The sequence below is a fragment of the Salminus brasiliensis genome, chromosome 15 (assembly GCF_030463535.1).
Source record: "Salminus brasiliensis chromosome 15, fSalBra1.hap2, whole genome shotgun sequence".
NCBI lineage: Eukaryota > Metazoa > Chordata > Actinopteri > Characiformes > Bryconidae > Salminus > Salminus brasiliensis.
The window spans coordinates 4,109,457-4,136,680 of NC_132892.1; the positions used below are offsets into that span (position 1 = coordinate 4,109,457).

The 27,224-nt window shown below is 46.8% G+C and overlaps 3 protein-coding genes across 4 annotated transcripts; 1 reads left to right on the forward strand and 2 right to left on the reverse strand.

Annotated features, from left to right (window-relative positions):
• Positions 1-937: 937 nt before the first annotated feature.
• slc29a4b (asolute carrier family 29 member 4b) lies at positions 938-7,330 on the forward strand. 2 transcript variants are annotated; one of them, XM_072657211.1, is made up of 11 exons: positions 938-1,096; positions 2,151-2,281; positions 2,418-2,549; positions 3,001-3,114; positions 3,350-3,478; positions 3,570-3,644; positions 4,143-4,417; positions 4,661-4,784; positions 5,354-5,541; positions 6,676-6,916; positions 7,066-7,330. In XM_072657211.1, the coding sequence occupies exons 2-11, from the start codon at positions 2,164-2,166 to the stop codon at positions 7,215-7,217; spliced, it is 1,548 nt and encodes a 515-aa protein (XP_072513312.1). In that variant the 5' UTR covers positions 938-1,096; positions 2,151-2,163; the 3' UTR covers positions 7,218-7,330. The 2 variants fall into 2 exon arrangements, with proteins under 2 accessions (XP_072513312.1, XP_072513313.1); XM_072657212.1 differs by having other exon boundaries at positions 2,162-2,281.
• A 4,312-nt stretch (positions 7,331-11,642) lies between these two features.
• On the reverse strand, positions 11,643-14,894 carry LOC140535899 (endonuclease domain-containing 1 protein). Its single transcript, XM_072657449.1, has 3 exons — positions 14,501-14,894; positions 13,255-13,559; positions 11,643-12,702 (listed from the first exon to the last, which is right to left on the reverse strand). The coding sequence occupies exons 2-3, from the start codon at positions 13,549-13,551 to the stop codon at positions 12,178-12,180; spliced, it is 822 nt and encodes a 273-aa protein (XP_072513550.1). The 5' UTR covers positions 13,552-13,559; positions 14,501-14,894; the 3' UTR covers positions 11,643-12,177.
• A 1,721-nt stretch (positions 14,895-16,615) lies between these two features.
• On the reverse strand, positions 16,616-25,735 carry fbxl18 (F-box and leucine-rich repeat protein 18). The gene is made up of 6 exons (XM_072657360.1): positions 25,559-25,735; positions 23,755-23,952; positions 21,166-22,515; positions 20,050-20,276; positions 18,140-18,358; positions 16,616-16,924 (listed from the first exon to the last, which is right to left on the reverse strand). The coding sequence occupies exons 1-6, from the start codon at positions 25,586-25,588 to the stop codon at positions 16,774-16,776; spliced, it is 2,175 nt and encodes a 724-aa protein (XP_072513461.1). The 5' UTR covers positions 25,589-25,735; the 3' UTR covers positions 16,616-16,773.
• Between the last annotated feature and the right edge of the window lie 1,489 nt (positions 25,736-27,224).

Below are 27,224 nucleotides of genomic sequence, written 5' to 3' on the forward strand. Positions count from 1 at the left end.
TGAAGCTGATTGACCAATATGGCCACGCTCATTAACCAGCATGACCAGTGTGTCTGACCATGATAATCAGCATGACCATCATAATTAGCATGACCATTATAATCAAGCTGATTGACCAGCATGACCATTATGGCCACGCTCATCAACCAGCATGACTGAGGTAAGGTGGTTGACAAACAAAACCAGCATGACCATCATGACCAAGCTGACTGACCAATATGACCACGCTCATCAACCAGCATGACCAATATGGCTGACCATCATGATCAGCATGACCATCATGACCAAGCTGACTGACCATCATGGCCACGCTCATCAACCAGCAAGACTAAGGTGAGGTGGCTGACCAACAAAACCAGCATGACTATCATGACCATGCTGGCTAACCAGCATGACCAATATGGCTGACCATCATGATCAGCATGACCATTATGACCAAGCTGATTGACCATTATGGCCACACCCATCAACCAGCACAACCAAGGCTGTTGACCAAAAAAACCCAACGTGACCATCATGACCATGCTGATCAACTGGCTTTTACTGACCGTGTCAACCAGTATGACCAGCTTGCTCCAATGAAAACATGCACTGGGCTGGTCAAAAGCTAAACTGGCTGACCAGCTTTTCAACCACCTTGACCCTCAGATACCAGCTTAGACCATCTGAAGGGAATGAGCTGTGGATTGCAGACATTTAGACATGCAGTGTGTGTGTGTGTGTGTGTGTGTGTGTACCAGTGTGTGTATGAGTGTGTGTATGAGTGTGTGTATGAGTGTGTGCATATGAAACTTTTCATTACATGATATGGTCCCTTTAAGCCCTGACAGTAGTGTGTGTGTAAGAGAGAGAGGAGGGGGGAGAGCGAGCAAATGAGAGAGAGAGTTGTGTGTGTGTGTGTGTGTGTGTGTGTGAGAGAGAGAGAGAGAGAAGGGGAGAGCGAGAGAGGGAGAGAGAGAGAGAGAGAGGGAGAGGGAGAGGGGGGTCCACACACATCCATTCAGTCCTATTGGAAACAGAAGACGACGTTATCGACCTTCACTGTGATCTTGGGGGGTTTCTGGACTGGGGGGCTGAGCTGAAGCGTCGTCCTGAGGTAAAAGACCTGTTGTCTGTCTGCTCGTGATCATCGTCGTGACTCTCTCTCTCTCTCTCTCTCTCTGTCAGTCAGTGCAGCTCTATTGCTCTACAGCATTACAGTTTTAGCAGAAAGAGCAGCGAGGGGTCGTCACCGGACCCCCCCTGTCTCGTTTTCTGAAGCTCCTCATTCAACCCGCCTGGCTTTAGTCTGATTACTGGACGCGCTTCTGCATTGTGAGATTTTAATATGACCACATATTATAGCGCACGAGGACAGTATTAGCCCTGAATATTGTTATTATTGTTGTTGTTTATTGTTTGGCAGTTATTCATGTCGTGAGCCCGTGCTCATTCTATTGCCCCTGACCTTCACCTTTCACCTCACCTTTACTCCAGTGGTCCTAAAGAGAGCCACCTATACCATTAGACCCCCTAATGACCCACCCCCACCTCAACCAGCTCACTACTTGTTTTGGGTTGGAGCTGAAACCTGCAGGAGGGTACGGTAGGTACGGTAGCTCTCCAGGAGGAGGGTTGGAGGGTTCTTTGGACGATGGGTCAGCAAGACCATTGAATAGCCTTCATAGCCTTTACGACCAGGTCAGCTGCTTTCAGTGCAACCTACAACAGGCGTGACCATGACGGGCCAGCATGACTGAGGTGAGGTGGCTGACCAACAAAACCAGCATGACCATCATGACCACCAAGCTGGCTGAACATCATGACCAGCATGCCTAAGCTTTTACCATGCCTGGCTGATGGGGACGTCCAGGAGGAACCACCCACCCGCTCGTAGCAGTTGTGCTCTCTCAGACTCTGGCTACTGATGGCAAAGCGGCATGGCTCGTGGTAGCGTATTAGTCCGCAGTGTCCAGACACCCCATCTGACACCCCATTTAGTACCTGACCTCACTGATTCATGGACATATCGTGTATATGTGTGTATTGGCCATTTTACAGCGAACCCCAGGCCATTAGACGGCTGAGCCAGACGGTGTGTATCTATTTTTGGCATATCGCCCACCCCATCCACCACCACTACCATGCACAGTACAATGCCTTTCTGTCAGTCCCTTCCTAGGGATGTACTCGGAGGAGTGGAGTAGATTGGGATCTGGAGGCGAGAGGAGTGCAATATCCAGCCTCAGCTTCAGTAAGCTACCAGATGAAGACTTCCGGAAAAGGGAGATCATCCGCAGAGGTAAGTCCCAAATCAAGGGAGTTGATTAAGAATTGTGTCCCAATACTTTTGTCCAAATAGTGTATCAGGCTTTAACAATCTATTGAACCAGCATGAAACACAGGTCCAATGATATCTCTGATATCTTCCTCTGCAGACTCTGAAGAGCCCATACCCGATGACCGTTACCATGGTATCTATTTTGCAATGCTATTGGCTGGGGTGGGCTTCCTGCTACCGTACAACAGCTTCATAACGGATGTGGACTACCTCCATCGCAAGTTTGCTGGTACGATGCAAACAGCCGTAAGCCATTGCTGCTATTGTCCCTTTTTTTATATCTTTGATTTCGGAAGAAAATGAGTCAATGAGCAGGTGTCCCAATACTTTTGTCCATATAGTGGATGTTTACAGTCCAGTTTGACACACTACAATGTGTGTGGATGGTAATGTGTAAATAACACGTTAACGTGGCTTTTTGTTTACGTGATTTCTCTGGGGTGTGTTGACGGAAGTTGAGATTGGTGACAGTCTAAGTCCAGTGTTTGTTAGCGACGTTAGCCTAGCATCTCCTGTTCTAAACTAAAGAAGCAAAACCTTAAATACCAGGCGTCTCTTGACTGATTGACTGCATCTGGGGTTGGTAGGAAAGTTTGACTGTTCACCAAACTTGTAAAAGAAGCCTGTGCAATGCTCTCTCTCTCTCTCTCTCTCTCTCTCTCTCTCTCTCTCTCTATCAGGCTCCTCTATCGTGTTTGATATGAGTCTTACATACATACTAGTGGCCCTTGGTGCTGTCATCCTGAACAATGCCCTGGTGGAGAGACTGAGTCTACACACGCGCATCAGTGTCGGTAAGGACACGGGCAAACACACACACACACACACACACATACACATACAGAACAGTATGAGCAAATAAACACTATGCCCTGTGTGTGTGTGTGTGTATTATTGGCTTTACTTAATGTGTTTAGAGTGGCCCCAGGTCCTCTGGTTGTGACATTTTCCGCTGTCTTTCTGTAGAATAACTCCTGATGCTTGACATTTTGCTTGTGTGTATGTGTGTGTGTGTGTGTGTGTGTGTAGGGTATCTCTTTGCACTGGGCCCTCTGGTGTTTGTGAGTGTGTTTGACGTTTGGCTAGAACTCTTTAACTCACAGCAGTCCTACGCTGTAACCCTCTCTGCCGTTGCCATCGTCGCCTTTGGATGTACAGGTGATAACACTAACACACACACACACACACTTATATAAATATAGACAGTAACCTAACTAATGGTACCGGTTTTGACCTTTGATCTCTGCAGTGCAGCAGTCCAGTTTCTATGGCTACACGGGGATGCTGCCCAAGCGGTACACCCAGGGTGTGATGACTGGAGAAAGTGAGCTGAAACTTCTGCGTCACCATAGCAACTATATATATATACATATATATATACACACATAGCCTCCTGCAGATGGCGCTCACAAGGATGGTCGTGCTTTAAACACCTGCGGGGTGTGCGGCGGGACTCAGACTTTGAGAAGAGTATCGTCGGATGTGTGGAAAATGGATTGCACAGCAGATGTTCACGGATGGCTAAAAGGAGTGATTGCATTTGGGTGTGGCCAAAGACCATAGTGTGAAGGGAGGGGCTGAATCTGCAGGTGTATGGAAGCGTACGGTCATACGGGTCTAGCAGCAGTGGCAGAAATCCCAGTCTACAGGACGTTCTCCAATGAGACACTAACTGCACTAGACTAGACTGCACTCTTCTCAAAGTCTGAGTCCCGTCAAACAGCCCACAGGTATTTATAGCCTTTTGCAGGGGGCCTGAAGTTAGTACCACCTTAAACATGCAATGTGACTCATATTTTGACACATTTGTTTACCTGCTCAGGCACAGCGGGAGTGATCGTCTCACTCAGCCGAATCTTCACTAAGCTGCTGGTGGAGAACGAGAAGAACAACACTATTGTTTTTTTCCTCTTCTCTGTTTCCATGGAGACCCTCTGCTTCTTGTTGCACATGCTGGTGCGGCGGACCCGCTTCGTCCGTCACCACACCGAACGGGCCCGTCATGGCGACGCCTGGGTCAAAGGTCAGATCACTGTGTCTTCAGTGCAGCAGAGGAGCAGATATCAGATGCACCGGGACGCCAGCACAGAAGACGAGGTAATGCCATCATCTATCCACCTGAAAAAAAAGCATGCCGGCGGGACAAGACAACCTGGCTGTCGCAGTAGCACTTCCTTTGTGCCAATGCTGAGAATGCAGCATGTCTTGCATTAAGAAATGCGGCCTGACACCCAGTCTACGTAGCTCCAAGCGTCTGCTTTCGTTTTTTCCAACCCTGGTCCTAAACATTTCAGTGTTTAGTGTTTCCCCCACTCCCAACTCTCTCTTGTCTCCCTCTAGGATGGTCCTGTCACCAGTGCTCCAGTTGAAGGTGACGCTGCTAACCTGAATAACGGTGATGGGACGTACGTCAGATTCGACGTTCCCAAACCGAAGACCAAGAGGACATGGAGCAGCATCAAAGGTTTGACCATAATCAGCTCAACAGCAGCCCATCCCAAAAGTACTGGATGGAGCACCAACCATCATTTCAGAGAACATCACTCTTCCACTGCTCCAGAGCTCTGTGCGGGGGGGCCTTATACCCCGCTAGGCCAATAGGTTCATGTTTATCTGCTCTGGAGAGTCCTAATATATTAGCAGTGCTTCTTCTCTACAGGGACTAGACAAGCTGTGTGTGTACGTTTGAACGTCTGTGTCAGCAATGGGTGCAATTGAAAGTAGCTGAATGCATTCCTGAGAAGAGTTGTCCACAAACATTTGGACACATGGTGGACACATGGTGTACATAGTGTAGTAAAACCTTTCAGAGGACCTTCAGACACCTGTGCAGAGCACATTTGTACCATGGACAAATGATGAAGGTTCTTTAGACATTTAAAAGGTCTAAACAAATACGGTTCTAGCTCGAAGAACCTTTGAAGCTCCTTTATTTTTTTAAGAGTGTGGCCACAGCCTAAATATAGGAAATGTGAGTTGAAATGCTGAAGATCTCAGAATGTTAACAATGCATGGCTTCCCTCCCTCTGTTAGATGTAATGGTGCGAAGGTGTGCAGTCGCCCGTGTGATCTGGCCCTACATGCTCTCCATCTCTGTGACGTACTTCATAACCCTGTGTCTGTTCCCGGGGCTGGAGTCCGAGCTGCAGAACGACACGCTCGGAGAGTGGCTGCCCATACTCACCATGGCCCTGTTCAACATGGCTGACTTTGTGGGCAAGGTGAGAGTGCCTACGCTGTCCAAAGGTCACACTTGAAGCCAGCCACCACCTCTTTTCCAATTGCAGCAGATGCAGCATCGCTAGGTAGTGTGGCTCCACAGCTCCGATACAACAGCTGACAGACGCCTGGGGAAGAGGAAGTGCCATCAACCCACCCCTGAGAGAGCAAGGCCAGTTTTGCTCTCTCTGACTCCGGCTGCTGATAGCAAGCAGCATGACCCGGAATATGAACCAGCGATCTATACCTTGCGTGTTTACGGTGGTAGTAACTTCAGGCTCCTGTAGATGGCACTGTAGAGGATGATGGGCTATAAATATCTGCGGGGTGTGGGACGGTACTCAGGCTTTGAGAAGAGTACAGTACAGTGCAGTGAGTTTCTCGTTGGATGTGTGGAAAATGGGTCTCAAAGCAGATGTTAATGAGTTGCTAAAAGGAGAGACTGCATTTGGGCGTGGCCAAAGATCATAGTGTGAAGGAAGTAGCCGAATCTGCAGCTGTATAGAAGCGTACAGTCATACGGGTCTAATAGCAGTGGCAGAAATCCCAGTCTGCAGCAAATTCTCCACAGAATTGACTGGGATCGACTGGCACTGGGATTTGACTGTAGGCTTTCATACAGCTGCAGATTCGGCTCCTTCCTTCACACTATTGATCTTTGGACACGCCCAAATGAAATTACTCCTTTTAGCCAATCATAAACATCTGCTTAGCGACCCATTTTCCACACATCCAACGAGACACTCGCTGCACTGTACTGTACTCTTCTCAAAGTCTGAGTCCCGTCACACACCCCACTGGGATTTATAGCCTGATGATCCCTGTACAGCGCCCTCTGCAGGAGCCTGAAGTTACTACCACCTTAAACATGGCCTGGGTTGCTTATGTTCCACAGGCGGTGTACAATTTTAGGGTGAAAGAAAAAAGCTACTCTGACACTGAGCTCTCAAATCAATTCTAAGGTCCCAGACCTTAATTAGCTTGATAGGGCTAAGCCTTGTTCACAGTTAAAATTAGAAAAGTTCTTCTTCAGTCTTCTGACAGGTGGAGGACAAAGCAAGTGTGCAGGACTTTAACCCGACAGATGCCTTTAATCAAATTCTTCTTTTTTTTTTTTTTTTTGGTGTCTCCGTCAGATATTGGCCGCATGCCCGTACGAATGGGGTGGTGTGCAGCTCCTGGTGTGCTCTTGCATTCGTGTCCTCTTCCTGCCCCTCTTCGTGATGTGCGTGTCTCCGGCACAGCGCCCCCTGCTGGCTCACCCAGCCTGGCCATGCGCCTTCTCCGTACTGCTGGGCATTAGCAACGGCTACCTGGGCTCCGTGCCCATGATCCAGGCAGCGGGCAAGGTGCCACCGCAACAAAGGGAGCTGGCAGGTGAGTCGGGTGACCCTCCACTGAGGGTCCAGAACCTTTCGGGGGGCTGCAGAAGGGGGAGTTTCTTAGCTTATGGGCTCCTCTGAAGAGGCGGTACTGACTTTTTAAAAAGTGTCCCTCTGAAGTAACCAATGATTTTCCTCTTGCAGGAAACACCATGACTGTTTCCTACATGGCTGGCCTGATGCTCGGCTCTGCAGTGTCCTATGCAACCTTCAGCTTCACCTCGCGCTCAGCGCACACACACACACTCAAACTCAACTCAACACACACACTACACAGCTACACACCTGGGTTCTGACACCTCTGACACCCATTCTTCACACTCGCACACACCTATTCGCACTGCAGCAGACGTCGTGAAGAAGCAAGGACCATGTCTTCTGTCTGGATTTAATAAACACCATTCACCCAGTTTGTGTTGGGCTGCTTATTCCAGGTATTTCATGTCTAGCGTGTAGCAGGAAGGGGGGGGGGAGTGGTGCGTTAGGAGGCTTGCTCAAGGATTGGTGTTGAGTGGGGTGGGGTGTTTACCTGACTAGGGAATTGAACCCTATTCTGCCACAGGGAGGGCAGTGTTGTTACCCACTACTCTACACCATAAGTGTACATTTTAGATGTTTATGTTATGGCACTTATGATTTCTCTCTTAAAGACTAGTTGAGAAAAATGTAGAAAGGTTCACAATGTTCCTCATTTCAGTAGTGTGATGTCTCCTCAAACCAAGAAGGGAAAACCAGGATTTGCTGGTGTTTCATGGAATCCATTCCTCCTTCAATATGTGCAATGTTGATAATACCACTGGCAGCAGCACAACCCCAAAGCACGATGCCTCCACCCCCAAGCTTCACAGTTGGCAAGGTGTGAAGGTCTTTTTATTTTTTTCAAACAAACCTGGCAGAAATCACAAAAAACTAGCAGGGTCGCTGGTTCGAATCCTGGTCATGATGCTAGCCATCAGCAGCCGGAGCCCAGAGAGAGCACAACTGGCCTTGCTCTCTCCTATATATATATATATATATATATATATATATATATATATAGTATTAGTAACACAGTTGGGACGCAGCTCAAGACGGTTTTAATGTTTGCAAAGATGTTTATTATTGAAATTGTATTTTTTTTGTCATTTTTTAATGATGCTTTAGTATTTTCTGAATATTCAAATATCACATACGTTAGTTTTCTGCCCTCCTGCACATTTTGCTCTTGGCGTGAAAGAAGCCATACAGGACCCTTTCAACGCATCGCTTTATATTATATGCAGGCGAACACTTCTGACACCACGTCAGACGCCGCCTCATCAGCTGATCAGCTGAACAGAACCTGCCATGAACGGCGGTGATAGGTTCGAAAGAGTGCCCACAGAATACGGAGAAATCCTGTAGCTCATACAGGTGGCCGAGGATTGTGTCTAGATTCATGACTGAGAGTCGTATCACACAGCTGTTGTTGGTGTTCATCCCTAGGTAAGCACCTGCGGTGGTCACTTGCAGGTTGTTGTCGAGGCAGGCGTAAGCGGTCCAGAAGTAACTGGGCACTCGGACTCTGTTTTTTAGCATACTAGAGCCAGGAACCACCCCGGTGACAATGTACTTAGAGATTTCGGCACAATCCGTCATCAGAATTTGAGCCACTTCTTTCTCCGTTGACCTCCATGGGACTTCTTTGAAATAACTGGCTTGTGGAGCGGCGTTGGTGAGAGTGAAGGTGGTATCGGAGCACCTCTGGGACCTGGCATGGTAGACTGGAGCCAGGTGCCCTCTGTCATAGCCTGACCCAATGTAGTCCCTGTTGACTGCTTGATGTGGTAATTCAGCCCCACTGTTGTCAGGTACCATCGAACTGTCTGCTTCGGAACTTTCAAGCTGCAAAGTAAGGCAGAAGGTTTTTAGGGGAGAAGGAAAAGAACCTATGGTCTATTTGAGAAGCGAGCAACCGGCGCAAGGTCGCAGGGTCGCCTTTAACCTACCTGGGGTTCAATGAACCAGGCTGTTTTTCTTTCACATTCCATTAAATGTTCAAACGTGTAGGCTGAAAACACAGGGATCCTGTTTTCGGTGTCGTAAAGGGTTGCATACTCATACGTGTCTATTTCGTCCCCCCTGTGTAGAAGCTGGCAGATTTGTTTGTAGCGAATCTGGTCAGGGAATACGGTCGGAGTACACACAGTTCCTTCTGGGTTAATAAAGAATTGAGGGCAAGTCTGAGCAAAATGATCCACAACTTCGCTGAAACCTCCAGGAAGAGCCAGCAGCAGAAACAGCACCGGAGTGAGGAGGGCCATGGTGAAGATCTGGAAGAGTGGGACGTGAAGGAAGGGAATCTTCTGGAGAAAACAAAGGACATGGGCTGGTTATGAAGTAAAGACATGGTGGCCTTAGTTTTAGCTACAAAAAAATGATTTTAAAACTACTGAAACAAAAAAAAAACTGATTTCAAAACTACCAAACAAATCTGTTTTTAAAACAATTGAAAAATCTGATTTAAAAACTACTGAAACAAAAAATATCTGATTTCAAAACTACCGAACAAATCTGATTTTAAAACTACTGAAACAAAAAAAAAAACTGATTTCGGAACTACTGAAAATCTAAAATTTATTTTAAAAAAATCAAAAATCAACACGTAAACAAATACAAAATAAACCCACGAATCCACGAACCCACGAATTTTGTTTTATGTAAAACTAACAAGACTGAAATGTTTATGAATTTCATTATTTGAGAATTTCTTTATTTTGTTCCATCCACAACAAAATTCCACGTTAAGCTAATATAAAATTATATTTATAACTTATTACTGGATAAAAATGTGTTTTGTAATTATATTTTTCTAAATTAACGTTTCAGAAAAGTATCAGGTTTGTAGTTTTTTTAGTGCTGAAACTTTCAGAAACAATAAACCCTTTAGATGCCGGCACCCAAGTGTCGTGCTGTGAGTGCTTACCTGTTAATGCTGGGACCAGTGCGGACCAGAGCTCTGACCAAAGACTCTCTTCTACGCCCTGCTTTGGTACATTCGCTTATATAGGACATGAAGGTAGACGCCATCGTTGTTTTGAAGAGTTTCAGTAAAACATGTGTTTGCTGAGGAAGCTGCTGAGCAGCGCAGAACCTGGTAAGGAACGTGACGGGAACCTTATTTGCTGAGGAGAAGCTTGGTGAGGAAAATCTTGAGGATGTAGAGGGTGTAGCTGCATACTGCTGTTCTTCACTTCCTTTTTCCCAGAAAACATGTTTTTTTTTTAAATGTCTCGGACAAAGAGTACATCCGTCACATGCGTTTATTTATTTATTAATGTATTTATTTATTTAAATGATTTATTTATTTATGCATTTGTTAAAGTTTCACGAGTTCACATGCGACAGTTTAATTATTTCCATCTTTGGATGAGGTTTTCTAGGTATTCATATTTGCGCTTTTTAGGAAATCGACCTACTAGAGGGCTCTATGGGTCACAGGGCCCACTGCGAGTCGTTTTCGTCTGTTTCTGCAATTTTAAAATTTAAAGTTCCCTTTTTCACATGAACGTTTCAACACAGTGCATCTCAAAAAGATACTCTACAGTCCACACATTGAGAAAATTCAGGACTGTTGCTTCCATCCTTAGAAATTAGAATCCTGTTAAAACCAGCTCTTAATATTCTAATAAACTGACCTCTAAAATTTGCATATGTCACCAAGGCATTGCACACAGCCTTGAGACAGAGGTTGTGATTTCACAGATGTTTAGGGTTTATTGATATAGGTTCTGATATCTAGAACCAAGTTACCAGCCCATATCTAGATATTTACATTTACATTTATGGCATTTAGCAGACGCTTTTATCCAGAGTGACTTACAAGGTTACTCGTGTACATTTACACTGGGGGGCCCTGAGGATTTCCGTCTACATCGCTGACTGACAAGCGGTCACTAGCAACTGTAACTGTTGTCAAGGCAACAGAACAATGTCCAGAAGTAAGGGTGGCACTGGAGGCCTTTCCACATGCTGGGCTGCAGCTGAGAAAGGTGTGTCCTCGAGAGGCCGGACCGCCTGGAGGACGTAATTTCGCTGAGTGACCGTGGTGAATCACCCATGCTGGCTCATTTGCCTCGAAATGCCATTTTAGCCACAGAGCTAACAAGTATCTGTGCTGCTGAGAGGGCAGCATCGTTAACATGGTGTTAGCTATGAGCCATGTTGATGAGGTCCTTGGCCCTTGACATCTAAACACGAGTACGATCTACATGGTCTTCATCTTAAGGCTCTGAGGGCAAGGCTTGACTCCTTTTTACCAGGCAGGGTCACAGGAAATGCTAGCGGAAACATACTAGAGGGCTTTGACACAGTATGTCTTCACACCACTTCCCTTTACGATAACACTTCAAGCAAGAAGAGCCAACCTCAGTTTACTTAAGATTGAGGCTATTCTCAGTAGCACAGCTCGCCAAGACCAAACAAGGGATGGTTCTTGTGCATGGGCGTTTCAACAAGGTCCATCAGCCAGTCAGTCAGTAAGCAGAACTGCCTCTTTACTAGGCCATTGCAATTAATAGCCCTTCAATTCCTAATATATACACCTTCCGAAAATAGCACCACACCTTCAAAATTGACGAAGGTGCATTGGTTCCTACTGAGCTAATCTGATCGGTTATAATGCACCTATAGAGTTTCCCAACCCATTACAGACAGGGTTGATTTTAAGAATCGACCAGCAAGTGTTTGATTAATTTTACCTGCTTTTATTGATTCAAATCCAGAGGAGAAATTCTTCAACCGTTGATTAAAAGTACGAAAGCTTTTCATAACAATAAAGCACTCGGGTCATCAGCAGCCAGAGCCTGAGAGAGCACAACTGGCCTTGCTCTCTCTCTGTCTCTCTGGGTGGGTAGATGGCGCTCTCCCCTCCCTCGTTACTCCCATTGTGAAGCTGTTGGCTGATCTATCAGTGGTGGAGATTTGGGGCTTTCCTCCGAGCGCATTTTGGCTAGTGGCCTAGCGATGCTGCTTTCTTTGGTGGCAGTTTGAGAAGTGGTGAAGGCTGACTTCATATGTCCTCACCCTCCAAGTGCCGTGAGCGTTGCAATAAAGCAATAGGGGGAAGGGTTAGAAGGGTTCTTTGAGCAATGCCATAAAAGAAGAAGCAATATTGGTTCCATAAAGAACCCTGTGCGTAATAGAGATCCAAAGGTTCTTCACAGCTCTTTAACAAACGAGGTTCTTCATGGAAGCAACTGAACCAATTAGCCTGAACCTAAGAGGAGTGCTGCTGGATTAAGGCTGGTGGCAGTTTAGACCAAATACACTGAATTGTGTGGCATAGAGATTTGTTAGATTTCCTTCTAGATAAGCGACGGGCATTTCCTGCACTGGGACGTTAACGTTCACGCCTAAGAAGCCAGAAGAAGCGGTCACTCGGCGGTTATTGTCTAGGCAGCAGTAAGCGGTCCAGAAGTGACTGGGTACACGAACTCTGTTTTTCAGAGGAGGCCGATTATAATCTGGAACCACCCCGGTGACAATGTAGGCCGAATTCCTTTTGCACCTCTGCGTCAGCGCTTTAGCCACAGTGCTCTCTGTTACTTTCCACTGGCCTCTGTTGAAAGATTTGTTTTGCGGAGCGGCGTTGGTGAGGGTAAAGGTGGCATCAGAGCAGCTCTGGGACCTGGCATGGTAGACTGGAGCCAGGTGACCTTTATCGAATCCTGTGTTCTCGTAGTCTGCATTAACAGCTTGATTCTGATATGTAATCGACTTGTCTTCACGCTTCATATACACGTCCTTGGTGCTGTCTTCAAGCTGCAGTAATTGGTTTAGAGACAAAAAGAGGACACCTTAGCCCACACTCTATTACTATTTACACATCAAAAAACAGCCTAACACTAGAACTGCTTACTAAAGAGTTGCTATGGTGTGTGTGTACAGGTGTGTGGTAAAATGTGGGGTGCTAAAACTGTTGCCCAAACGCTCATGCAATACATTATGCTAAAAGAGCTGTGTCCATAAACTTCTGGCCAAAATGTGGGGTGCCAAAACCTTTGCCCAAAAGCCCATCCAATGCATGTGGCTAACTCAGCTGTGTCCACAAACTTTTGGCCAAAACGTGGGGTGCCATAACCTTTGCCTAAAAGCCCATCCAATGCGTTTGACTAACTGAACTGTGTCCACAAACTTTTGGCCAAAACATGGGGTGCCAAAACTTTAGTTTGACTGAGAACCTCACATTTTGGCCAAAAGTTTGTGGACATGATTCTGTTAACCAAACGCATTGAATGAGCTTTTGAGAAACGTTTTAGCACCCCACACTTTAGCCAAAAGTTTGTGGACATAGAAGAGAGCCGTTTGACGTACCTGGGGTTCAATAAACCAGCTGTCATTTCTCTTACAATCCATTAACCCATCAAACTTGTAGGCCGAGTAGACGGGGATCTTGTTCGCTGTGTCATAAAGGGTTGCGTATTCGTGTAGGTTGCCTTGGCGAATTTGGCAGATCTGCTGGTAACGACCTCTGGCAAATATGGTTGGAGGAGACACCGTTCCACCTGGGTCAGCAAAGAACTGAGGGCAAGTAGAGAAATTAACTACTGCACTGAAACATCCAGGGAGAGCCAGCAGCAGCAGCAGCGGCAGGGGAGGGAGGAGGACCATGATGTCTTCTGAAAGAAAAAATGGAAAGAAATGTTTCCAGCGTAACAAAAATCCAGAAGTTTCGGTTACTGAAGTTGATTTTAATCTTCATGATGTTTGTTTGGTTTTAATCCAGTGATCTAATGAAGAAACTAAGGAAGTCCATTAAAGTGTGGCCACAAGATAATATATTGAGGGTACAAGAAAATACAGTTGAGATAATATCTTAATGCCACAAGATAATATATTAGGAATATGAGATTATTGAGACCATTAGATAATATGTTGAGGCCGTGAGATCATATAGTGATACCAGAAAATAATATATTGAGGCCACAAGATAACATGTTGAGGCCACAAGATAATATGTTGAGACCATATAATAATATATTGAGACCATGAGGTAATGTATTGATACCACAAAATAATATATTGAGGCCACAAGATAATATATCGAGACTACAAGAAAATATAGTTGAAATAATATCTTAATGCCACAAGATAATATATTAGAGATATGAGATTATTGAGACTATTAGATAATATGTTGAGGCCATGAGACAATATATTGATACTACAAAATAATATACTGAGGTCACAAGATAATATATTGAGGCCACAAAATAACATATTGAGGTCATGGGATAATATATTGATACCACAAAATAATATATTGAGGCCACAAGATAATATATTGAGACCACAAGATAGAATATTGAGGCCACAAGATAATATGTTGAGACCATGAGGTAATATATTGATACTACAAAATAATATACTGAGGTCACAAGATAATATTTTGAGGCCACAAAATAACATATTGAGGCCACAAGATAATATGTTGAGACCATGAGGTAATATATTGATGCCGCAAAATGTAACATGCTGATTGTCTTGATCAAAGCAAATTTCTATTTACAATTTCTGCAACATTAAAATTGTGTTTTTAAAAAAAATGCTGAGGTCTCACCAGAGGCTGCTCGTTCCTGACTCTCTCTTTCTGAACTTCAAGCTACTTTGAAGATACACCTCCTTGTTGAGGAAGCGTTTGCTAAACCATGTGCTGAGAAACATGCTGAGGAACTTGATGAGGAACTTGGTGAGGAACTTGATGAGGTACTTGTGAAAAGAATGGTAAGTGTTGTGGTGGAAGCGGCAGACAGACAGTAGTGCTAATACTGAGCTGAACTGGAGGTTAACTGTCTGTCTTTTCACGACGACAAGGGCCTTGTTCAAGAGGCTCTAAGGAAGATCTCCATTTCTCATAAATCAATTACATCTTACATTTCAATCATTACTTTTCCAAGCTTTTCCTTGGGGACGAAATATCATAAAATGGATGATGTGGTCGCAATATTCATGAGTAATATGAAACACTAGGGGTATGTAGTTTATGATGTATTACAGTTATATTAGATTGCGATAATATGCATTATATATGAATAAGAAAATATGTATCACGTTTATGGATACATTAAAAAAAGTCTAATAATTACACTATGATGACTGGTTCACTATTTCTATGTTATATATACTCACTACCAGTCACACCCCCAGTTTACCCGGCTTTTATGGACATTTAAGTCATAAGAGGCCTCAAGTGGTGCAAAGGCAAGCAGTGAACGGTCAGGGCTTTTTAGGGGTGATTTAACTCTTAACCCTGTAGATCTTACAGATCCAGAAATGACAGAGTGTGGTGAGGACACTTTCCCACACCACCAAAAGACCATTACAAACTGGAGGAAACTGAAGAGCTCTGACACAGGAAGAGGCCTGACCGACCTAAATCCACGGCAGCATCAGAATCCAAGTCTCTGAGAGTCAACAGCGTTGTGTGATAGACCTGGTAGCTCAGCTTAACACTGGCCCAGGTCTCAGTTTCAGCTGTGAGGAGAAGGGGTTTGTTAGGGCTACAGGTCAGGAGAGGTCAGGAAGCAGGCAGGCAGGTAAAGCACATGCACAGACCATAGTACTCTTCTCTTCGCAGACTGAAGACCCTCCTCTTCTGAGAGTACTTGGTGAAGAGAAGTATTATGGTCTCCTTATTGACTTGTGTTTAGTAGAGTCTAAGATTAGAGGATCTTAGAATTTTAGTCTATTTAAACTAGCTGAGGTTCTTCTTGAGTAAACAGTGAAGCATTTTTGTAAGTCGCTCTGGAGAAGACCTTCCTCCATCTGACAGGGCTCTGAGACGCTCAGGGAATGTGTATGTAGGGTGGGAGGAGAGTGCTCTGGTCTCACACTACCACCTTCTCTGGGCATGAAATCGTGAAGGTTATGAAGAAGATTGAAGAATAAGACCTCTTCTCTGTCAGAACAGCCAGATTTCCTCAGAACTGTCTTTACAGTTTCTAAACTCTGACCATTACTCCATTCCCAGCAAATGGCGTACCTCAGGGTTCTCTTTTGGGCCCTGTGGTGTTATTTGATTTACATGCTTATGGTGGCGGGCAGTTCACATGCATTAGTGAGCACACATTCAGCAGTGCCTGGACCGTCGTTTATGGTCATGTAAAGGTGTCTCATATTCGCCATTGAGGTGCTGAGTGTCTTTTATGTGTAAAATACAAGCAGGAAGACATGGCCCAGAAGAGGCCCAGAAGAATCCAAATGCTCCAGAAAGCTCTTAATCATTATAAATGATGGTTAGAGATGTTTTTTTAGTTGTGTGAGTTTAGTTAGATTACCTCCATCTCTCGATGTTGATCACATGAAGATCAGATGTCTGATTATATTGAAAAAGACAAAGGTTTTCATGGGGCGTCCTAACTTTTTCACAACTGTATATGCTGGTGGTAGGTCTTACTGGAGGAAATCATCACCTAACGCACCGCCTTGACCACAGAAATAAATTTAAAAAAAGGTATGATTTAGATACTTCCAACTTGAACGTCATTCCAACTTTATCATGGGACGTTTCTGATATTTTGTCCAACACCTGCAAACAAACACTAACTCACACAGCACATTTACCTTAGCTTTAATGCACGTCTGATATTTGGCACTCTGTAGTCTCAAAGCTTTTCAAAGCTGCCCTGCAGTTTGGTGTAACTGCCCCCCCCCCACCCCCCAAACTGATTGTCCATTCAGCCCGAAGCTGCATTATCCAGCACCCTTCAGCGAGCCTAGCACACCTTTAATTACATGTAAACAACGTCTGGTGAACCATCAGCACCAACGTTCACCAGCATAAGGCAACGTCTGCCTTCAGTCCGTCCACCCCTCTGTCCGTCTCTCCCTCTCCTACTGCACGCTGGGCTCTTCTGCCACACGGCTTTTGAAGAGGGTGATCTCATCCAGGTGGCAGAGCGGCATCTCCCTGATCACACAACCCAGGTCCTCATGGAGCAAAGGGTACACCACCACGCTGAGGGCCGGGCGGGACGCAGACAGACTACGTAGAGAGAGGGAACAAAGCAGATAGAGTTACGTATAATGATACGTACCCACCTCATGTTTGCTAGATCACCGGCAAGTCTCAGCCTCAAAGCTCGCCAAGTGAACGCTGAGGACCTGCAAGCCCCCAGCAAATATCTAGCAGGTTTAATATGTGGTGATTTGTGGACGGCGGAGCAGAGGGACGCTAGTGTTTCAGGGTGCTCCCGTGTCTGTGTTACCTTCTGGCTCTCTGCTTTTAACTAGGCTGTTCTGGCGTTCTCAGACCTGCCGGAGTCGTCAGACACACCGATACTGATACTGCTCAACATTCTCTGCTCTCTGTAAATCCATGACCTGCTGGAAATCCAGCCCGACCTGCTGACCCAGTCCCCTCTGCCTGCGTCCGACCAGCAGGCCTTCCCACCACCACCCATGTCAGACCAGCGGCACACCCTCCTACCACTGCTACCTGCCTAATGACCATGTTAAAACCTAAATGGACTCTTAACTATTAATATTTCAATAATTTATAAATAGTTCTGATCAGAGGAGGACGGGTCGGGTCCCCCTTGTGAGTCTTGGTTCCTCCCAAGGTTTCTTCCTCCAGCTCTGAGAGAGTTTCTCCTGGCCACCATCACCGCTGGCTGCTCACTGGGGGTCTTAGCTTTTCATGCCTACTTACAATGTTGATTTCTTGTCTTTTTACTAATTACTGACTGTGTAAGGCTGTTTGTGACAACGTACAAATAAATATAAGTTGATTTGGTGACTGAAAGTGACTGGACAAGCTACAGCGCAAGACATGGGGTCAGAAGAAAAAGCCGAAGGTGGAGTTTTCAGCCTTTATCCAATTTCTCATCCATAGTCTTAATAATTCTCAATCATTTTTGCTGACTTTTACTGTCCGGTCATTTTGCAAGCAGCGTGGTGCGTAATGCATTCTGGGATATTTGCATCAGTGCCAAGTCACTTTTGAATGCAACGTTTCTAAAGTCCAAACAAACCAGCTACCAGCTGTAGTCAATCATGATCACGAACAGGAAGTCAAGAGGCCTTGACATTCTGGAGCTTTCAGCACCAACAAATGAACAATCCAGGTGAGTGTATGGATACTTCTGACTCTACATGGATATTTTTTGACCCCGTGTTGATTTTGCAAAAGGATCCATGCTCACGATGAGCGTCACCGTACAAAAGAGACTCCCCTGATATGAGGCTGACCAACACCTACCCGTCCAGCAGGGTCTTCTGCAGCGTCTTGCAATCGGCCAGAGTCCCGCCCATGAACATATGACACATGATGACCTCCGTGCAGCTCTGCATGAAGGTCAGCACTGCGGCCAGCTGGAAGGTTCCGTGGCGCGAGACCAGACATAGACGTCGAAGGCGACGACAGTGGCTGAGCGCCTCAAAGAATGCAGCGTTGGCGTTGAAGTATGGCTGCTCCAGCCTGTGATATCACACACACACACACACACACACACATATATATAAACGTTAGCAGCCGACCCTTTTAAGTCCTGCAAGTTGGGAGTTGGGTGGAGCTGCTGCGGATCAAAGTCCAGCTCGTCCAGCAGACTGAATGGATTGGCATTTGGGAAATGCATTGAAAGCCAGGGTAATGCCCAATGGTCCCATCGAGGAGTACCGCTGCCATGCAGACAATAAACCTGCCCTGATCAATCCTACATTGGTACTCAATCTTTAGGTGTTGGTACTCAGATAAAAGACAACCAGACAATTAAGCCACTGTTGCCCTCTACTGGACAGCTAATGAATAGTCTCAGCTCTAGGAAAGTCCTAGAAATAGAGAGCTGAAATGGAGAGGATTATAAGTGATGCAAGAGTAAGGTAAGACACCACCAGTTGTTCAGAATTGCTGTATAATAGTTCAATAGTTGAGATGTAAGAAAGGTCAGGGTCAACCGTTGATTTATTATATAGGTCATTCTGAACTACTGGTGGTATCTAGGGTCAAGGGTTTGCAGATTCCCCTGCTCTACGGCTACAATCAGACTGCCAGCCCAAATCCATTTTTTGGCTACGCATCTACACTGTATACAGATCGATGTTTGATAGTCTGGACAGACAAAACAAAAAAATGGAGGTGGTTTGGAACACGTTCATAATCAGATTTGTACAATTTGTCTCAGCCGGGACGCTCTGGACGCTTTGGACGCTCAGATCGGACCTCCAGCTCTCCTGCTTCTGTGTATGAAAGCAGCTCGTCATGCAAATCCGATCTGATCAGTGCAGACGGACGATCATCTCACCAAATCTGAACCTGGCGATTAACAGCAGGGTTGAATCAGGTGTGCTTGGGCAGAAAAAAAACCCCCAAAAAAACAATCCAGCCCTCCAGGACGGAAGCTTCCCACCGTAAAGCAGGGTCCTTCAATTCCACAGTCCCGGAGGGCAGGTGTCCGGCAAAATCTGGCAATTTACTCAAACGAGCCCCTGTTCAACTCATCAGGCCATTGCCGGGTTGAGGGGTAGGTGTGTTTCTATCAGGGGAACCACCAAACATTGCAGCATCTCAAAACCCTGCTGTAAAGAAACATACTGACTCAGAGGTCAAAGATCACAGTGGTGTCGAATGTGGGGTAGAACTAGAGATCACAATATGTACAACACAAATACTTCCCAAAACTACCAGTAAAGATACACCAAGTGGCTCCGCCCTCTTTAATGTTTTTAAATAGTAAAAATATGGGAAGACTAACATTGGGGACTATTTTTGCTGTAGAACCACCTGGATGTGGTTTATGTATAACGGTTAGGCTACAACCTTCTCAGAACCTTCTGGAAATTTCTAAAAAAAGGCAACTTGTTGGTCATAGCACCTCTATGTCCAACCAGCTGTCTTTTCTAAGATTCTGAGAAGGTCCTGAGAAGGTCCTGAAGGTTCTCCCAGTCCTCCCAGCTCTAACTTTACAATTAGCCAATAGTCCTATCCTCACGGTCCAGCAAAACCCTCATCTCCATTTCTGCTTTTCTTCGCTTAATGAAAAACAGACCAATAGAAACACTCAAGGTACAACAAGGCAAACCCCTTCAGACCAGATCATCTTCAAAGTTGCCATTCTGGAGATACAAGGTTTCTACAAAAGTGGCTAGAAAAGTGTGGGGAGGTGCGTTCACCTGAAGTCCCGGAGCTGTGTGCAGTGTTTTAAGGCCTCGGTCAGGGCTTGCGTGAAGTTCACAGTCTTTAAGGAGCCGAGGTTGGCCAGCGATAACACCTGAAGGTCTTTACACCCCTGAACGAGCTGCAGGAGCCCAGTCCCCTTCAAGACCCCTGGCAGGTGGGCCAAGGTGAGCCGACGCAGAAACCTCAGGGTGCCCAGGGCGGCCAGCTGGCTGTCTCCAACCTGGGAGTGGGTGGGGCGATATAAAAAAAATGAATGTAACACTCATCATGGACATGAAGGTCACACTAAAATTGGGATTTTAAGCTCCGCCCACATATTTGAGGTCTGGAAAGCTTCATGTTAGCCTGCTTTATCCACATTGGCTCACTTGAACCCTCTTTTGGAAACTTTTGGAGGTTCCTTAATTTGAAACTGTGGAGGAACCTGTGGAACTGTGGAACCCCCTTAAGAAAGTTTTTTTGAAGGTTCCTCAAAGAACCTTAGGGGGTTCCTCCAACAATTTCAAATGGAAGAACCCCTAAAGGTCCAGGAAATCCCTGAAGTCCAAAACTATCAACCCTCCTCCTGGAGAACTACCTTCCCTAAATCTAACACACCCTTCTCAGCCAATTGAGTCCACAGAGACGAAAACGCTTGCCAGCCCTGTATGGGACGGCAGTACCCAAATTACTGTCTGCTCCCTATGTAGTGCGCTGTGCAAGTCAGGAAATTAGGGGCTCTGACTAGAGCATCATTTATACACCTGCTTTAGAACCATAGAGTGTTTGCACTTATTCATGTGTGGAAATCTGAACTCTAGGGCTGTCTGCTTGTAGACGCTGTAGTGCACTATATAGGGAGTAAGGAGGTATTTGAGATTCAGCCAGAAAAAGGCAAAAACAGAGCTTTCAGAAACCTCCACCTTGGAGAGTGTTATTAAAAAGCTGCAGGTTCAGAGACCAAAAATGTGCTTTCGTCTGGACGGGAGGCCAAAACTCTTAAGGATATGTGTGGATGGAGCTGGAGGTCACCCTCCAGGAGCAAGAGTTGACCTAAGGAAGCTTCAAATATCATAACTCACTAGAATAATAATATTGGCTGTAAACAGAAGCATATTGCTCGCCCCTACCTGGCAGGCCCAGGGACAGGCAGCAGGGTCCTTACGGATGGCCGGCTCGTTCCGAGGCATGGCCGACAGGAAGCCGGCGCCTATGAGCTCCAGCTCCACCAGATAGGGGCAACCCTTCAGCAGCGGGCGGATGCAGGACGCAGCTGCTTCCTCCCGGACTTCCCCCGGAGCTCCCCCCACGACGTCCGGCTGGTAAGTGGGAACGCCGATCCGCCGGCTCTTCTTCAGCCCGAAGAGCAGCGATCCTGAGGACAGGTCCGAGCTTGAGTTTGTCGCGTTAGCGGCCACTGGCGCTCGCTGTGCCAGCGCACACACCGGGAGCGCCAGCGAGCGGAGGTGAGCCAGGCGGCCCAGCGCGCCACACAGGTGGCCGTTCTGCTCGGCCGGAGCGTTGTGATGGTAATGTGTGGCAGACAGGTTGAGGTGCGTGAGGTGGGGACAGCCCTCAATAAGCGCTTTGACGCTCTCCGCATCCATCTCCTCCTCCCCTTTGCTGCAGTTTTCTGGCAGCGAGCCTCGGCCACAACCGCGCAGGTTGAGACTACGAAGAGGCGAGAGGTCCCGGCCAGTGGCCAGCAGCACGTGCAGAGGGTTGAACCCGGGCGCCGAGCAACGGGACACGTTCAGGTAGGCGGGACAGCCGTGCGCCAGGACCCGCGTTAAGACCGCTCCGTCAAGCCAAGTCCGCGGAAGCTGGAGGGCGCCAACCGTGCTCCCCGCAGAAGACGCCATGCTCTCCGTCAGTGCCGTCACCGCGACCGGACGAGGAGGGGCGGGGCCAGGGACAAAAAGGACCAAGCCCGTGAGGCCCTCCGGAACTCGCATGCTGAAGACGGCCAGGTAGAGGGCCAGCAGGGTGCGGTTGACCTCGCCCGGCGCCAGGCGAGCGGAAAACCAACGCAGGTTCTGGTAATGCGGCACACTGCTCTGGCCCACCATCAGCTGAGCGCAGCCTCCGCTCTCCTGCCAGCCCTCGTTGGCCTCCAGGTAGAGGCGCAGGCTCCGCAAGGCGCTGCAGCACGGCACCACGCCATACGAGGGCGTCAGGAGCGTCTGCTTCAGTTCCTGGAGCCGCGCCAGAGCCGCCTTGCCCTCGGTGCTCAACAGCTGAAGGTCAAACCGTGGGCCAATGTCCAGGGCCAGCGAGCTCAGGCACTGCAGCGAGCTCAACAAGCGGGACAGGCGCGCCGGAGTCACGCGGCAGCCGGACAGGTCCAGCCGAACCAAGCTCTTGCAGCGGGTCACCTGGTCCACCGTGGAGCCGGCTAGCCAATAGCAGCCGCTTGCGTTCAGGGTCTGGATGTCAGTGGACAGATCTTTCAGGAGATGTCTGATGGCTTCGTCGGTTGCCTGAGAGGAAGAGAGATATTAGAAGCCTGGCTGCTCGGGACAGTTCGGAGACAAACCTCCAAACTTCTCAATACACTCAAGCCTTGGAGATTCTTCTCCTACGCTGTTTCTGTGCTGATCTAATGGGTACAAGCCTGAATTTCGAGCCTTTGCTAGAAAAATCCCATCGGCTGCATTGATTACCAGCCTTTAAACAACCAGGGTAGTTGAACCTTGTGTGCGGCTGCATGAGGAAAAGCAGGGAACACATCTTAGGGGAACTTCCTTACACAAAGCAGAGCACTATTCCTGCTCAGTTAGATAAACTGGTACGGTCACTATGCACTATGACCAGAGGACTGCTAGTCTGAATCCCGGTCATACTGCTAGCCATCAGCAGCCAGAGCACAGAGAGAGCACAATTGGCCTTGCTCTCGCTCTTGCTCTCGCTCTCGCTCTCGCTCTTGCTCTCGCTCGCTCGCTCTCTCTCTCTCTTCAGGGTGGGTGCAATGCTGGCCGGCATGAGACGGGCGTGGGACGGGTACGAAACGGGTACGAGACTGGTCTGGGACGGGTATGAGATGGTATGAGACGGGTATGAGACGGTAGGAGATGGGTACGAGATAGGTCTGGGACGGGTACGAGATGGTACGAGACGGGTACAAGACGGGTCTGGGACGGGTAAGAGACGGGTAAAAGATGGGTACGAGACGGGTACCCAGTGCTTTTTTTTTGAGCGCATGGTTGCTTGGGGTACGAGACGGGTATGAGATGGTAGGAGATGGTAGGAGATGGGTATGAGACGGGTACAAACAGGTACAAGACAGGTACGGGATGGGTCTGGGATGGGTACAAGACGGGTCTGGGACGGGTAAGAGACGGGTAAGAGACGGGTACGAGACGGGTACCCAGTGCTTTTTTTTTTGAGCGCATGGTTGCTTGGGGTACGAGACGGGTATGAGATGGTAGGAGATGGTAGGAGATGGGTATGAGACGGGTACAAACAGGTACAAGACAGGTATGGGATGGGTCTGGGACGGGTACGAGACGGGTACGAGATGGGTAGGAGATGGGTCTGGGGCGGGAAGGAGACGGGTATGAGATGGGTACCCAGTGCTTTTCTCTGAGCGCATTGGTTGCTTGGGGTACGAGACGGGTACGAGACGGGTGTATTGTATTGATAATAGAATAAATAAACAAACAAATAAATAAATAAATAATCAAACAGGACAGGCTTGAGAAGCCCTCTGTGATCCTCACCGTGTACTCCTTGTGCAGGTGGATGTGGGCAGTCAGGCTCTTGTCCAGACACAGCGTCCGGAGCTTCCTGCATGCTCGGCTCACGTTGAGCACCAGGTCATGGCTCGGGACGTACCTCAGGATGTTCAGCAAAATCTCGTCCGAGAAGTCCGAGATGGTGACGGAGGGCGGGGAGGCTGTGTCTGAGAAGCACTGGGTCTGGAGAGAGATTTGGAAAAATTAGAAATGGCTCTCAATGCTGGGGGGCTTTATACCCCCACGCCTGGCATTAGGCAGCACGGTGCCAATAGGCCCATGTTTATCTACCCAGAGCGTCCTATTGTATTGGCAGTACTTTCTCTCTACAGGGACTAGACAAGCTGTGTGTAGCTTAATGCATTCGTTAGAAGGGGTGTCCAAAAACATTTGGACACACAGTGTATGTAAGCTTGACAAACATCTTATTAGCACGTCTCACCATATCCATGCTAGATGTCAAGCTGGTCATACTGGCTGGTTGACCAGTTCGGTCATGATGGTGGACCAACGTGGTCATGACTGTCATGCTGGTCAACAGGCTTGGTCTGGTTGGTCATGACAGTTATGCTGGTTAACAAGCTTGATCATACTGGTCAATCAGCATGGTCACACTGACTGACCAGAAAAGATGGGGATGGTCAACACGATTGGTTATACTGGTTGACCAGCTTGGTCATGACTACCATGCTGGTCAACAAGCTTGGTTTGGTTGACCATGCTGGTTATGCTGGTCATGATGGACATGCTGGTTAACAAGCTTGATCATACTGGTAGACCAACATCAACCAGTCAGACCAACTGACTGACCAGAAAGATGGGGATGGTCAACACGATTGGTTTTACTGGTTGACCAGCTTGGTCAGGTTAGTCATGCTGGTTAACAAGCTTGATCATACTGGTTGACCTACCTGGTCATGCTGGTCAACCAGCATGGTCACACTGACTGATGGGGATGGTCAACACGATTGGTTTTACTGGTTGACCAGCTTGGTCATGACTTCCAACAAGCTTGGTCTGGTTGACCATGCTGGTTATGCTGGTCATCATGGACATGCTGGTTAACAAGCTTGATCATACTGGTTGACCAACGTGGTCAGCATGGTCACACTGACTGACCAGAAAGATGGGGATGGTCAATACGATTGGTTATACTGGTTGACCAGCTTGGTCAGGTTGGTCATGCTGGTTAACAAGCTTGATCATACTGGTTGACCTACCTGGTCATGCTGGTCAACCAGCATGGTCACACTGACTGACCAGAAAGATGGGGATGGTCAATACAATTGGTTATACTGGTTGACCAGCTTGGTCATGACTTCCAACAAGCTTGGTCTGGTTGACCATGCTGGTTATGCTGGTCATCATGGACATGCTGGTTAACAAGCTTGATCATACTGGTTGACCAACGTGGTCAGCATGGTCACACTGACTGACCGCAAAGATGGGGATGGTCAATACAATTGGTTATACTGGTTGACCAGCTTGGTCAGGTTGGTCATGCTGGTTAACAAGCTTGATCATACTGGTTGACCAACGTGGTCATACTGGTCAACCAGCATGGTCACACTGACTGACCAGAAAGATGGGGATGGTCAATACAATTGGTTATACTGGTTGACCAGCTTGATCAGGTTGGTCATACTGGTACACCAAATAAAATCCCACCCCCTTCACACGAAAACACGCCCTGAGCTGGTCAAGCACTACCTGGTCAACCAGTAGGGCCCCAGGTTTAGTCAGCTAGTGCTCAGCCAGCTGTGTCAGACGCTGCTTCTCTGTTTCCTACCGTCTCGATCTGATTGTCCATGCTGTCCATATGTCCGTGTGCTGCAAGCTAATGCTCTTCCATGCCAGACCTGCCGGAGAGATTACCTAACCACCCTCTCCATGAAAAGCCCGAGAGTTTGGTCGCTAGTTCAGCCCAGAAACTCACTGCATCTCAGAACACTGCACGAACCCTATTGCAGACGTACCGGCTTCCGGGGAACGAGTGCCCTTGGCTGCGTCTCAAACCACACACTACCTCACTACGTAGTACGGAAATGGATAGCTAGCAAGCACTAGCACTACATATGTTATATGGTATTGAACGCAGATAATTAGCTAATTCGTTCATTCATGGGCTGCGTCCCAAACTGCGTTCAACCCTAGCAAATAGTACTGTATGTCAAAACGAGTAACCCTTAGAAGTGCATTAGGACGAAGTGTCTGTGGTATTAGACGCGTCCATGGACTGAATCTAGAATCTTTGAGCCGACTCTGACACCAAAAGTCGATTCCACGCAATTTCATAGATATTTATAGTATTTATAGATATTAAAAATGTAAAATTATATTACTGACGAATGATATGAGACATTTACAGTTTAATTTATAAGTATTATTTACTTTAGCTATAGGGTCGTCCTCAGTTTCTCTACAGGGCTTCGATTGATTCAGCTTGAGAAGAGGCCAGAGACCCGTGATTCTCCTCTTTCTCTACTTTAGTGCCTTAGGTCGGGTAGATAGGTCGTTTTTCAGAACAAGCAATGCTGTTTGTTTGTAAGCCACTTTTTTTGCTCCGTGTGGAATCGAGTCCGACTTTGAAGATTCGACTCCCTGATGTTTAAATGCTAGGAAACGGAGAATCGACTCTTTTGCTTGGAATCGATTCCCAGCTCAAACTGCGTCCAAATCGTATTATATACACTGGGAGATACTGGAGTATTATTGAAATGTGAAAGATGGGTTTCTGGAGTTTATTTAAACACACCAGCATAAAAATCCTAAAACGAATTCATTATGCTCATTTTCCTGAGAACTTTTCACACATTTAATGGATTTAACTACAATTTGGGCCCAATTTCCAGCTTTTATAAGTTGGAGACCATACCCAACACCCCGCAACACCAATTATCCTTTAGGTATTAAAGGAAATACTCAGGAATGACTCACCCTCACCTATTTTTAAGCATCCTTACTTTCCTGAGATGCAGAATTTGTGCTGAACTACACCGAACTCAGTTCTGCAACAGCAGTCACCTTAAAAGTCCTCTATTAATGCTGAGGAAGGGTCACAAGCTACAGAATCCAGCAGCTGATGCTCCAAACTGCATTGCAGGGAAGAGAGCAAATTATAATAAAAGCACTACATTGTTTGAAGTGTTCAGATTTTATTTGCATTAATCTTAAAAATGATCAAATCATGAATCTTTTCCATTCGAGTCTGTGTGACGAGTGGTTTCCCTGTTGGATGCTTAATTTTACCAATAGAGGACATAGAATTTAAAAGCATGTGTGTTTAGTATGATGGTTTTCTTTAGCCAAACTTCTGGAGAGGTTAGGATTTTTAACCTGCTGCAGTATTTATAAAAACATCAGCTCTGACCGAGGGTAACTGCTGTAACACAAGCCATTAAACTACCCCATAAGCACAGCTATATTTACCATTCGAAGAGAAAGGTGGGACAAAA